Here is a 15,188-nt window from a genome sequence, read left to right as displayed (position 1 = left end):
GGTAAACATGACCTTTACTCACATTTTTGTTTTATTTTATTAACATAAACAATGCATATAATATCTATAATAACAAGGAGAAATATGGGAGAAGAAATTGACGGAGATTGTGATTTTATTATAAATACAAGTCCCACATTTATAGGGTTGAAAAGAAAGTTAAAATTTAAAAATAATAAACTCTTCTAGAATATATAGGATGTATCCAATTATTATGATAAGACTGTCTGAATAGATAAAAATAATTATCTCATAATTTTACCACACTCTCATTTAATGACTTTTTACATAATAATTGCTTTGTTAAAAATCTAGTTTGACAAAAATGCAGTGGGATAAAAATACTAAACAAAGAAAAAAAAAGTTCAAATAAACATAACAAAATTGGAGTAATAAAATGTTGTGTCCTTAAAACCTTGTTAAGAAAATTCAATGGGACAAAATTTAAGCGACGGGGAAAAGCACAACTATTTCTCTTGATTTCAACAAATAAACATCATTGCATCGACTCATCCATGTCTTGTACATCAATGTTTTTAATATGACAATTTTGATGAAATATGTTTCATTATGTCTTGTTATAGCCCTCAAGTTATACCGTCTTAATATAAAATATTTATCAATCATTGTTTGACTTTAGTCAGCATGATGGTCCGTTGAAAATAAGATTGTGTTGTTACTTTATTTGGAGTCGTACACAATTTGTATAAGAGTATTATTTTGAAGGTAAAATATCTTATGAGTTATAAACATTTATTACACAACAAAAATACCAACCTAAAACTTTATTAGGAAAAATCTTGTGAAAAAAATCATGTCCTATCATAACTAGACAAAAAAGTCAATATACGACTTTAGAATTCTAAATATATAATTTAAATTGTAATTCTACTATTTGGCTCATATTTTAATCAGAGTCAAAGTCGAATGATCAATACTAATCACATCTTTCACGAATTCCACAACTTTTTAATAACACATTTCAAAAATTTCTACGAAAATCTACTAAAAATCTAATTTTACACCCCCACCAAACACCCACTTAAACATTAATGAGTCTGAATAGAGCATGTTTATCCACGTTCCATAATCATAGGCCCGTCAGCGTCAAAACTTTTCTGATCTTTAAAGTTGATTAAATTTACTAATCATGTTTTGTTCTAATACGTCAATAGCCCATTAATGATACCTTAAGAGGAGAATATATGAATTATGCATGATTATTGCCAATTATGCCACTAATATAGATAGGCTCAACCCCACATTTTTGCAAAATACGATGGTTACAGTAATCGCTTTCGAGTATTATAAGGTTGTTTAAAGGCAAATTAAAGTTCGATCAAGAATTTTCAATTATTTGTTTAAATTTAAATTGTTAACAATTATGGTCAATTTCATTGCAATAAGATATAGCCCAATTTCATCAAATAAAATTGAATGAACTCAACTACCCCGCCAAAAAAAAAAAAAAAAAATTAGATCTCATAAAATTCGTTCTTTGGTAGCAAGTAATATTTGACTGAAATATTAATGTATATCTAAATTTTGGATTCTTCAACAACAATAACATATCCTTGAAGAATATTAATAGGTATAGAATTGCAATATCATTGACTATTGTGATCTATTCAAAAGAAAGTAATATCATTATATTCTTTGAGAATATTAGAATTTATAAAGTTGAGTTATTCAGAAGCAATTATACGATAATTTGTTATCATATAAACATATGCTTCTTCAAGAGCATTAAAATCATTAATCAAAGATTTAATAAATCTATATATTTAATTTAAAATTCACTATTATTTACGTAATGATTTTTCATGATGAATCGTTGGATTGTGATATTAAGTATTGGATTTAAAGAACAATGTGTTGTGAACTTATTGACCGAAATTCGGGACAATTGGATCATGGAGCTTTGAGATATCAACGTTTGATCATAGCTGACCATATTATCCACATGAGATTCTACGAATTTTCCGCATTGTTGATCTCGAATTTCCTTTTTATTTAAAATAATTTTATATAAATTTATAGTCTGCTTGCATTAATTTAAGGCCTCGTTTGAGCCACATTATTTGAAAAAAAATATATATTTTCAACACTGATTTGACATCATTTCAACTACACATTTTTTCATAAAATAATATTACATGCAAATCCAAAAAATTTTCTTATTTTTTACCACACATTTTCCATCAATATAGTATTGAAAAATGCATTTTCATTCCAATAATGTGGCTCAAACAAGGGCTAAATCAATTTCCTATCATAAAAAATTCAATGCACCATCAATACAAGACAAATAAGCAAGAAGAAATTAGATCCCATTTGATCCTCATTTTTATCAAAATGTATTTTTCTCTATCTCTTTTTTAACCACACGTTCTTCATTAAAATAATATTACACATAAATCAATTTTTTTTTAATTTTTCATTCACACATTCTCCATCAATCTACTATTACAAAATTCATTTTTTTTCCATAAAAATGATAAAAATTGATGTCAAACACCCTCTTAATCTACGCGCCTGCCTTCAAAACAATCGTGAGAATATGTGACACATGTCATGCATGGAAGATTTAATTGGTTCATACAAAAAAAGGAAAAAAAGAAAAGGGAAATGATTATTTTAGCATGTGTTTTGAGTTGGAGCAGTAAAATCGCCCATGTAAAATGAAACGTGACGGTGGTAGTAGATGCAAATCATGCAATTGAGGATTTTGATTTATGCAAAGGAACCAATAATTAATTGTTTAAATTACATATGCGCATGCAATGATCATTAAAACAAAAATGAAAAACCAAACCAATGAATTCTCTTTTCTTATCTTTTTTCTTCTTCTTCTTTCAAAAAGATATCGAATTGATAACGTGATATAGGAGAAGAAATAGATAAAATCAAAACCCAAGAGTGTGATTATATTATAACAATGGACCCATATTTATAAGGTTAAAGAAGAGTTACAATCCGAATAAAATAAATTCTTCTAAAGTAGATAAAACTTATATAATTATTTTAATAAGACTAAATAGACATTAATAATAATTATCTCATAGTTTTACAACAGATATTTATATATATTTTTTCCCAACATCTTATATATATGACTTCACTCTGGAACATTTATTACCTCTAATACCATATTAAAAAACTTAATTTACTATGTTTATTAATTATATTTATCATAAAAATATGTATATAGGTTAAGATATGAAACTCAAAAATAACTTTGTCATTGAAATTGTGCAAAAGTGAAGGGATTGAAATGTAAAGTAGGTTAGACCGGGCACGAGACACTTATATGCCATCTAGATTGCCTTGTGTTGAAAAAGTGTCATCAGGGGATGACTTATAGCTGTAGGCACAATGAAAAATAAATTTCCGAGTCAAATGCTTGGCTGTTCAAGCCCAACATAATTTATCAGTAAATACATTGGAATAATAATACAGTTTGTTTGAGATCTTATCTAATTTCCCAACACGTCTAGTCACTTAAGATTTGAGTGACCAACCTTTGTTTATGCTTCCACTAGAGAAATCAGGAAGTATAATTTGTTGAGCATGTGAGTATGAATCTTGAAAAGGTACACGGCTCTCCCATTCCAAAAAAGGCATATCTCCTTTGCCTGATAGAGCTTCATGTGCTTTTTCCCAATATTCTATGTCAACTATTAACATCAAGAGTACTTAAAACGACTCAATTTCGAATAGTGGGAAGAGTCAGACAAGTTTTAACATTACCATAGCTGGGATGATAGAAGAAGCCCAAAACTTGAATCCTAGACTGCCAATTTTCTTGGTCTTTGCATATCTATAATTTGCTGATGATTGACACCTGTCTATGCTAATGAAATTCCTATTATCTTAACCAAAAAGATATTGATTTTGGAGATTTCCTTAATCCGAGGAACCCATTAATATTTCAGTAAAAATGATCCTTATTGGTTCACTAAACTGTGTTCACGTGGCCTTGTCCAATAGAAATCTTTCTTTAATATAACTTTTTATGATTATCTTGGTGTGTGGATCGAGCTCATCAACTAACCTCAAATCAATTTTATTCTCATAAAAAGGTCTGGGATTCTTATTTCTAAAGTTAAATTAACTTGCACAGTTATACACCTAATATTAATCTGCTAAATTCTGTGTTAGTTTCAAATTAGGTTTTTATCTATCTTGCCTTAGTGCATATCCGACCTACCTTAGGTTTCAAATTATTCGACTCACCTAAACCATGCCCTCGGACAGCAATTTTGATACTCCTATTTTGCCACAGTTAAAACGTGAATCTATTCAATGATTTACACTTTAAATCTATTTACCTTAACTCGGCCTTTCCATCCTCGCTAAGAGACACACACACACACACACACAAAAGCACAAAAACAAAAACAAGAAGAAAATACTTTTAAGCCCATATCTATTTGAACATTGAAACTGAACAATAGTGTTACATATTTACAAGGAATCATGTTTCTCGTTGGTGACGGCCATGGGTACATGCTCAATGATGCTTGAGCTTGTAGGCTCTGCAAACTAAAACTCTGGAAACTACGGGTTCCTATGGTGCAACCTCACTTGGGTCAAATCTGAATTTAGTAGGAAAAGTGGTACTATTGATTAGGGACTGGATTTACGATTTTGATGCGTATTACTCGGTTACACAATACATACAAATATTATGATTTAAGATTAAAACGCATATTAATCTAGGGACTACAAATATTATAGGCCACAGCCACATAATTCCGTTTGAAAAGGCATACTAATCGAAGGACGACAATTGTATGGCTACCAGATACAAATTCCATATTGAATGAAACTGAGTAAAAATGATTTACATAATTTCATTAATTAAGAGGGTGTTTGGGAATCATTTTTATGTAAAAATGCATTTTGAAATAGTAAATTGATGGGAAATGTGTGATTGAAAAATAAAGAAAAGCTTATGATTTACGTGTAATATTATTTTAATGAAGAATGTGTGGTTGAAAAGAAGAGAGTGAAAAATGCATTTTGAAAAAAATGGGTACCAAACGCGACCTAAATTTATTATGTTAATTAATAGTCCCATATTAGCCAAGTCAAAAAGTCAGATGAGTGGCACCCTGGCAGTACGGATTGTTCGCAATTGGGTGAAGCTCGATAAAAGCGTGCAAATATTTTTCTTTTTCTATTTTCTTACAATAAAAAAATAAAGAAAAAATTATTTATTTTCAACCCTCCACCAGTATAGATGACTCTGGTTCACGTGGAAATCCCAAAAATTAGCCAAGCTTTGTTGTCCGTAGAAAAAAGTTTTGAGTGTCAGTTTAAGGTTTAAAGTTGTTAAATATGAATGACATTTCTCTTTCCCCTTATAGAAATATTAAGGAAAAGGTCAGATTCCCTACGTGTCAATAACTAATACGGTGACGGCGCTATCAATTGTCAGACTTAATTAATTTAAATATTAATTTTAAATTTACAGATTGGTCCTCGAGTTCTTCCATTTTTCAGAAAAAGGCATATTTATTCGCTTATAAAAAGGGCTTGACTTTGACGTGAAGATTAGCATCCCACAAACTCCATCTTTTATCTTTCTTTCACTAATTAATCAGTCTCAATTTGTTAACTTCATTTCAAAGCTCAAAAAAGTGAGCTTTTTTTCTTTTCATATTTCTTGAATCAGATTTGACCTAATTGCGATTAAGATCTAATTAATGGTTTGTTAATTTCTTTGTTTTTTTTCTACAGAAGAAACCCTAGAAAGTTTGATGGGGAGGGGAAAGATTGTGATCCAAAGAATCGATAACTCAACAAGTAGGCAAGTGACTTTTTCAAAGAGGAGAAATGGATTGTTGAAAAAGGCTAAGGAGCTTGCAATTCTTTGTGATGCAGAAGTTGGATTGATCATCTTCTCCAGCACTGAAAAATTGTATGAATATTCAAGCACCAGGTTAGATTAAAAAAGGCAAAATAAACATATAATTATCAGATATTGAATAAAATTTACATGATTTTTGTACTTCTTTTTTGTTTTTTCGAAATTCTAAACCTGTTTGCATGGCATTTCAAGAAGTGTTATATTTTCTTCATACATATTATGACTCAGATTTCAGATGATTAATTGCATCAGTTCAGTCTATAAAGATTGGGGAACTATACTGCAGGATCGTAGTTTAATTAATACAAATTTGCTAACACAAAACATAACCTTGTTATTCTAAAATCATGAATTTTTTTGGTATTTTTTTTTTCATTATCAGTAGTTTGGCGAGATCATGAATTAACACCATGTATGAATTCAATAAATCTCTTGTTAGTAATGATGAAGTAGTTACCTTAAACGACTTTCGTCATGAGACTGAGTGTGCACATCATACTTACAATTTCCAGGAAAAAAGGAATTAAAAGTAGCTCATATGGTCCCTATATGGTTTATATGTTTATATTCAAGTGGAGAATAAAACTTTGGACATCGACATTTTGGAGCTACAAAAATAGGTTTTAAATTGTTGACACCACATAAAAACATTCCTCCTAGAGTAGCTCCTAATATCAATAAGAGAAACTCAGTTATAACCATTTATATACATTCAATGTACTCTACGGATCGAAAAGGTGACCTCTTCTGGTTTTACTCAATGCCTATACATCATTCCAAGAAACGCAACAAGACTGATCTAAAATCTGAAGGAAAAGAATAATATTCCATGAGCGTGTTAAAAGATCTTCTTCTTAGAGAACATCCCATCATTTAGCATGCATCATAAATATAGAGGGAATAGAACTTAAATCTTTTTACATCTTGTATTAAATTATTAACTCCCAGTTAAATACATGAATAAAGTTGAACAAGCAGGGTAAAAGATAGGGATTTTTTTCCAGGAAATGAAGTGACACATGTTGATTGGCAATTTATTTATTTATTTATTTATTTTTAGTTTTTTTATATAATTGCCAATGAGAAAATACCAACTATATATGTGTATAAATCCTTGTCATCGAATCTGTTCCTGTAACAGAATTGTAAATACTTGTACCTTGATAAATGTAGCTTTAATTAGTTAATGAGCTCTTGCATTAGTCAAGTACGCTCTATATGCATTTATTACATGATTGATATAGATAATAGAATATTTATACTAGACTATATATTAAGTAAGAAAAATAAGTGATCTTGTTTATTACATTGTTAGTTCATGTCCAATAGAGTGTGACAAATATGCAGTTAGTTGGAAATGATGTAATTTGCAAGAGTAAGTGTCTTGATATTCCAAAGAAAAATTGTCCCTGATTATCTATGTGTTACTTATTAATTTTGTTTCAGTTCAAACTGCAGCTGTGAATATATTGAAATCAGGATTGATATTATGCAGCTTTCTGAACCTCCTCTTCATATCTCACTCCCATTTTTCTTTTCCCCCTCTTATTTTCATGATTTATATTTTCAATATAAAATACCAACTGTATCTGTGTATAAATCCTTGTCATTGAATCTGTTCTTGTAACAGAATTGTAAATACTTGTACCTTGATAAGTGTAGCTTTAATTAGTTAATGAGCTCTTGCATTAATCAAGTACGCTCTATATGCATTTATTACATGATTGATACAGATAATAGAATATTTATACTATACTATTAAGTAAGAAAAATAAGTGAAAAATCTTGTTTATTACATGGTCAGTTCATGTCCAATAGAGTGTGACAAATATGCAGTTAGTTGGAAATGGTGTAATTTGCAAGAGTAAGTGTCTTCAAATTGCTCGACGAAAAATCGATATTCCAAAGAAAAATTGTCCCTGATTATCTATGTGTTACTTATTAATTTTGTTTCAGTTCAAACTGCAGCTATGAATATATTGAAATCAGGATTGATATTATGCAGCTTTCTGAACCTCCTCTTCATTTCTCACTCCCATTTTTCTCTTCCGCCTCTTGTTTTCATGATTTATATTTTCATTATAAAATCAACTCCTTTTCCACCTCCTCATCCCTAGAATTAATTATCCATCTACATATACATGTCCTGGTCAATCCAATGTGCATCATTTCTTTTCTCGTAAGTGCTGCCATGTTGAGAAATTTCCTTTCATTAGGATTTGTTATAAAAAAAAAATTACTTCATTTACTAATCCCATGCATGAGTTATAAAACTTAGAAATCTCATTTTATCATGCTAATCAAAACATGAAAAAAATTAACGTGTCATCAATGTCTTGAAGATAATTTATCTCAAAGTACTTATCACATATATATCTCTTATCCCCATTAAGGTTTAGTACATTTCCATTCATTTAACTCCAATCTTCAACTGTCATTAGACCCCCAAAGTCTTGAGCATACTTAAAATGAGGCTAGCTAGATTTAGTCCTTATTTGGTTCCATTATTTCCAAAATACATTTTTTCAAAACATATTTTTAATCACATTTTTCATAAAATAATATTACATGTAATCCCAACACTTTCCCGTATCTTTTCACCACACATTCTCTGAAAAATTATTATTCCAAAATACATTTTCTCCCAAATTCACATTAAAATGGAGCCCAAGTAGGGGCTTAGTATCTCTTTCAAATTAAGAAATAAAGAAAATTAAAAAGATTCTTTCAAATTCTTGGGTATGTGTTATCCTTTCATCATTGTGACAGAATTTGAATAAATCATTATCTTTATAACATTACTTTTAACATTTTAGAGAAACAAAAGAAAGTAATCATATATCTTAGTTCGTCCCCTCTTCCACAATAAAACAAACCATTTAAACTCAGCTTTAGTAATTGGAGCACCTCTTTAATTATCTTATATTTTTTTGTACATCATTATCTTTAGTGACCGACAATGTAATTATCAAACACCTCGAGATGTTAATTTTTGTAATTGAAAAGTAAAGTAGTAGTTCACCTCCTCCTTGTTCTTTTCAGTCATTATGTTAAAATAAGGCAATTTCTCATGAAATGCCTCAGAATTCAGTATCCAGCTTGATCTGCTGTAAACTTTTCTGAAGTAGCATTTGACTCTAATTATAGTTCAATTATTCAGATGTACAGAAAAATGTGGAACTCTTGTGTCTTATTCTAGGAAATAAGTAAATATATGCATGAAAGTACTAATTAATGAAGTATTATCAACCTTGCATTTTGATATTAGAATTCTGTCTGTAAGATGCATTTCCACGATAGAAGCCCATTATGGTTTTGCTAAAAATCATAAATTTTAGTAGATTTTGATATATTTAATAAAAATTGTGGGATCTATGAAATGTGAGATTAAATTAATTATTGATTTTCACTTAAATTTTTATCAATTTTTTAGCTAAAGCCAACAGGGGTAGAGTATAAGTTAATCATACTAATTTATTTTCTCTCAAGCTCTCTTTAGAGTTAGACCATGAAATTCAAAATTGATTACTTAAACTTTAGACCATGAAACTCAAATTTTAATGCATCTATCCATATCCTATCTAGCAATTCATTTGTATTTTCTTCTTTAATTACTTTACAAAACTTGAGTACTAACCACGATTGCATCCATTTTTAGACCTAAATTATTATTTATTAAGTATGAAAAATTATATAGTTTGGAACTTTAACAAATGCAAATCCTAGGTATAAAATCTTTTGTTCCGAATACAACAATTAGTTGTAGAAAGCCTTTAGTTGTTCCAAGCCATTAGATTTCTCCAACCCTATTACAATTAAATGAGGAATATGATCTAAGATTAGCTTATAAGATGACGCGGTCGAAACACTATATCGAAAATGAAGAGGAAAGCACAATAGTAAAGTGGGACATAAAGGCATACTTCTAACATTCAAACTCAAACGTGGACATGCATAACTAATGAACACTTAATTGACTCCAAAAAACTATGCTGCCGCAAAATTTCCTAATAATATTACATATGAAAAATCATCCTATGGTTTGAAAAGTTTTAAATTCCTATGGTTTAAATTGTTACATTTGTAAGAAATCTTTGTAATAGTAACAAAGGATAAAGAAACGTATATATATTTGCTAAAGAAATTTGTGTACTAATTGCAGTACTTAAAGGAAGATGCATTTTCTTTGTTCTCAACCATCAATTTATTGAGTTTTCCCCCCCATAAACTACATGAGATCATGAATTTATTTATTATTATTATTATTATTATTATTATTATTATTATTATTATTATTATTATTATTATATTTTTTTTTTTTTGGAACTTTTTTCAGCGTGAAATCAGTCATTGAACGATACAGTAAAGCAAAAGAGCAACACCATCAGCTGCTCAATCCAGATTCTGAGGTCAAGGTAAGCGCAATAATCCATGCCTGTGTTCTATAACTTGTTTGTTCATCATGATTATAAATCCTCACGAATGATTTTTAAATTTTGATTTAGAAATTTGTAGAAGTACAAAGTTTTTATCACATTTTTCAAAATTTATGTGTCCATAATAATTTGAAATCTAATCAATTTGTGCCTGAACTTTGCTAACTGGTAACTGCGGTTACAAATTTCGTAAAGCTTTTTTTATTTTTTGTAGATCAAAATGATTTCAAAGCTTTAATAGTTAAAAAAAGTGTCTATAATATAGCTATATTAATGTGGATATCTTTTCACAGCACTCAATACTACCTGTTGAGAGTGTTTCATATCTATTTTTAGAAAGTCTCACGTGAGGTGGCATACGACACTTTAGTATGATAAATTTTAGATTCTTTATGTTCTTTAATTAGTCTGATACCATCTAATCTATCTTGCCACACAAGTTAGTAAAAGACTACTCTCGCACCAATAATTCATCGGCAAAAGAATTTGAGGTGTCAAATTTTCTCAATAGGAGCTCTCCTGACCTTACAGTTACGTACTAAATATAAAAGTTCAAAACACATCATAAAACATATTCAATATGGTATTTATTAACTTACCTCAAAATGCTAATTACAGTAAAACATCAAAGAAATTAGATCATGTTTGGCTTAGCTTAAAAGTCAAAAAAGAGAAGAAGCTTTTTTGGGTATTATCAGCTTCTTTTGTAGAAGTAAGGTCAAACGCGCTCTTAAAGTATCAAGCCCACAACATAAATTTATGAATTGTAGCTCAAGTGGTTTGGAGCTTAATCTCGCAGCTATGCTGTCAAAGTTTTCAGTTCCACATCCTGCTTGTTTAAGGGGAACGAACTATTTTTTAATGGAATTATGTTACGAATAACACAATTATTCGCAGCTTAGTGAGTTCGATCAGAGTTTCTTCACTTGTTAATCAGTTGTAGCAAGAGTGCCTTCTCCTAATTTTGTCAACATTTTGACACATCTCCTATTCTTTTAGGCTGATAACGTTTTAGACACTAAGTTTTGTAGGCACAACAAATTATAGTTGCATCAACCATAGTGGATTCAAAATATAAAATACCTATGAAGTTAACTTTCCTTTAATTTCGTGAATGATCATAAATTAAGAGCATAATTGAGAAGAAATTGTCAAGCACTCTAGCTACAAACTGATGCATGCCAAAGTGAACCACGTCGTATTTAACATAATTCCATTAGAAGGTAGTTCGTTTGTCTTGGACAAGCAGTAAATTTTGTAATACAAAATTCAAGTAACAATGAGGGAAATAGTAGTAGAAGTGCATAATACCGTTGCTAACTGCGACTCCACGAATCTTACCACAGTTTATATTTGATAAAACTGAGGTCATTCATTGTTTCAGGGAACTTAAGAAGAGAGTGACAAATGAAGATTTCTGTATTAAATAGGATTCAACACTAAACATATTTTAATTTCTTTTTTTTATTTAACACTACAATCCGTCTTATCATCCTTTCAATTATGAGGAGAATTCTTACATAACTACTAGTTTATTGCTTTTCACGTCATTTCTTTATGTTCTGGATTGATTGCAATTTTTTTATTTTAAAACACCGTTTTTCATTTTATTCAGTCATATCCTATGGGAAAGACTACATACTTTATGCTTAATTTTTGCTATTATGCTTGCTAGTTCTGGCAAAGGGAGGCAGCAATTTTAAGGCAGCAATTACATGATTTGCAAGAAAATCACCGGTAAAGTCATACTACAAATGCTTTTTAACTATTCAACTAAGCGTTGGTTGGGGGAAAAAAAGTTAAACAGTGATGAAGGCCTAAAAATGGTTTAGTCCCCATATTCCATTTTTCTGGCAACAAGTTGAAAAAGGGGCTGGTTAAAATGATCAGCTTCTGCAGTTAAAGCATTTTTGGTAGGCACAATTGGACAAAAATTGAACTTATTTTTGCTCTTTCATATTGCCCACTACTTTTCGGTTTATATTATCAAAACAGAGATTTATGCAAACATATAATTCAGTATCTATGATCTTGAATTAATTTTACGATAAATGAGGCAGGAAATTGATGGGAGAAGAACTTTATGGGTTGGGCGTTGAAGATCTACAAAAACTGGAAAACCAACTGGAGATGAGTTTGCGTGGTGTACGTATGAGAAAGGTCAGATATTCATATTGATGTCATTTGAAGTCTTATTCATTTAGTGCATGTTTGGTACTCTATATTGCAAAAAATCGGACAATAATATTAGCAATATTTCAGGTCATTTTTCGTCCTTAATACTTCCTCTGCTGTATTATTCTCTCGTACTAACATACATTTCAATGATTCAAAAAATATCTAAAGCTCATTTACTAATTCACTTTTGCTGAATGAATAGTCATCTGTCTTCACAGGAACAGGTATTAACTGATGAGATTCAAGAACTAAATCTAAAGGTATGATAAAAAACAGTATTGCATAACAAATTTTCTGAGAAAAAAGAGATGAACTTCTCTCTTACAAATGCTCCATGGATATATATTGATTCACAGGGAAATCTCATCCATCAAGAGAATGTTGATCTCTATAAGAAGGTAAAATTCATTCAACAAGAAAACATGGAATTACATAAAAAGGTATTATTATATATGTATATGGTAAAGTAGTTTGCAGAAACTTCTTCATCAGCTATCAATTTTTGCCATGCATGCCCTTAACTCTGGTGTAACTCAGGTTTATGGCACGAGGGACCCAAGTACAGCAAATGGAAATGGCTTTGTTCCATATAATAGTTTTACCGTTACTAGGGAACTGCATGGCCCCATCCAGCTTCAGCTAAGCCAGCCTACGCCTAATCTTCATACACCAGCAAGAGAATCAGAATCGAGGTATTTTTTTCATGTTGAAATTACAGTTAGTATTCAATAATAATTAAACACGAATTATATACATATAGTAGAATTCATCCCTCTTCCACAATTGTTGTTATGTTTTCTATCGTAAAGTTCTGAAAAGTTATCTCGTTAACTTTCTTTACCAATAACTGCAACTGCAAAGTATTTTTAGGGAAGGGTGATGAATTAACCATTGTCTCACATCTATATGTTGTATTTATGCAATATATCAAATTTGTCCTGAACCTATTGAACATTTCGATTGGTTAGACATGGGCTTAAAAAAAATAAAAAAATAGAGACTTCCCGAACTTCTAATTATGCTAGTTTAATAAAATATTCCAATAATTTCCCTAGACACGTCCTTTATGCGATTATTTATATAAAACTCTGATGTAAAAATTTCCATTATGTCAACTGATTTAACAGGTGAAACTCATTGATGGCTTTCCGCGAGAATGCAACTACTTGAAGGGGTGACAATACTGGTACAGAAGATGTTAACATATGGTAAAGAAGGGTATCTGTAATGAGCTTGGAGTTGAAAATTGAAATGCATTTGAATAAAATTTTCTTAAAAATTTGTACTATTATATATGTAGTCATTAATCTCATAATTAAGAAAAAAATATAGAATACAGAATTAAGGTATATTATTGAGACCGGTGGCTTATGTGGGAACCAGAAAGCTAGCTTTCTGTTTATAGTCGAACAATGATCAGCAGATTGAGACTGAATTAATTACAACAATATGTTTCTCAACTAGAGTTTAATCCACTGAACACAGGTAGGATGGATGGTATATAATTAGACAATATTAGGGAAATTAAAGAAACTTAAATATTGTTCATAATTTCCGTCCAATTATTTAGTATAGTAATGTACCCATTTGAGGTATATATCTTATGACGCCAGTGTATTTCGCTAAGCTCTGAAAGAGTAAACCTTTCAATATCACTGTATCTTTCGTTGTTGATGCGCTTCTCGCAGTGCAAGCATAGGCTTACCGTTATAAAGGAAATATTCTGTGCTAAAAATCCAAAAAAGCTAAAAACGTGACTTCAGAAAAACTCAAACATATTTAAAAAAAGGAAAAGCCTAATTAAAAGTACTTGTTAAGTTTAGCCAAACACGCATTTTAGGGCATTCTATGACAGGACAGAATAAAACCATGCAGGGATAGCAGTCTTTTGTAGCTTAACTGTTTAACATTATTTTTTGTCACGAGGAAGGATCAAAATCAGCAGCTCATAGATACATCAAAAGATTGGGAGTTGCTTTCCGTGTCCTTTAGTACAATCTACTTGTCTCTTTGGCTAACATTTTACCATCTTGAAAATCCAAGAAGAAAAAATGTTACATAAGCCACAAAGTTTGGCTATGATCGGAGAAACATTCCGTTGGCACATTTTCCCCCCACACCCATCTCTCTGCTTTTTCTTTTTCTTTTTCTGTTTCGCGCGGGTTAGTCGCTAATAATTAAAAAGGGATCAGACGATTGTGTAAAGGACAAATCTCTTGAAACAAAGTCCCAAAAATGAGTGTTTTTATTGGCGATAACTTTACAATTGGAAAATAAAAACAGAATGTCTCCAAGGGGCGCAAGCACACGAGTTACTGAAAAGAAGTGTTTAAATGTAAACTAAGAAATTTAAAGTTACATATTCTCTGTTTGAGAGTATTTAATTTCGGGTCCTTTGCTTTATGTATTTTCTTCCTTTTATACTCCCTGGATAATCTCTTCGTGATCAACCGCTTAAAAACTGCTTGATCGCTCTATAACTGCCCACTTTCCTCGTAGTGGCCAATTTGTCATGGAACTGCCTTCTCTAACTGCTGCCATTATTTTTTGTCGTTCAACCGTCTTTAATTGAATTCCTGGAATCGTGGAACGTGATAGGGCTATTCAATAACCGCTTCATTAACCGCACCTTTGGGTAACCATAACATCTTACGTTTGCTAAGATCCTAGGCGACTCGAAGGTTTGGGCGAGAACAGGG

At 30.6% G+C, this 15,188-nt stretch overlaps 1 protein-coding gene across 2 annotated transcripts; it reads left to right on the top strand.

Annotated features, from left to right (window-relative positions):
* Positions 1-5,568: 5,568 nt before the first annotated feature.
* LOC111384695 (MADS-box transcription factor 23-like) lies at positions 5,569-13,842 on the top strand. Of its 2 annotated transcripts, none has more exons than XM_023009014.1 (9): positions 5,569-5,645; positions 5,746-5,947; positions 10,212-10,290; positions 11,987-12,048; positions 12,372-12,471; positions 12,708-12,749; positions 12,846-12,887; positions 13,027-13,181; positions 13,617-13,842. In XM_023009014.1, exons 2-9 carry the CDS (start codon positions 5,766-5,768, stop codon positions 13,618-13,620), a joined length of 666 nt encoding a protein of 221 aa, XP_022864782.1. In that variant the 5' UTR covers positions 5,569-5,645; positions 5,746-5,765; the 3' UTR covers positions 13,621-13,842. The 2 variants fall into 2 exon arrangements, with proteins under 2 accessions (XP_022864782.1, XP_022864781.1); XM_023009013.1 differs by having other exon boundaries at positions 12,846-12,929.
* Positions 13,843-15,188: the final 1,346 nt, after the last annotated feature.

This window comes from Olea europaea, unplaced genomic scaffold (assembly GCF_002742605.1).
Source record: "Olea europaea var. sylvestris unplaced genomic scaffold, O_europaea_v1 scaffold2978, whole genome shotgun sequence".
Taxonomy (NCBI): Eukaryota; Viridiplantae; Streptophyta; class Magnoliopsida; order Lamiales; family Oleaceae; genus Olea; species Olea europaea.
This window is presented reverse-complemented; position numbering and strand designations above follow the sequence as displayed.

Coding starts and splice junctions, on each gene's coding strand:
- LOC111384695 (XM_023009013.1), top strand. CDS start 5,766: ATGGGGAGGGGAAAGATTGTGATCCAAAGAATCGATAACTCAACAAGT. Junction 12,472..12,707: donor GTGGTGTACGTATGAGAAAG/GTCAGATATTCA, acceptor CTGTCTTCACAG/GAACAGGTATTAACTGATGA. Junction 12,930..13,026: donor ACATGGAATTACATAAAAAG/GTATTATTATAT, acceptor GGTGTAACTCAG/GTTTATGGCACGAGGGACCC.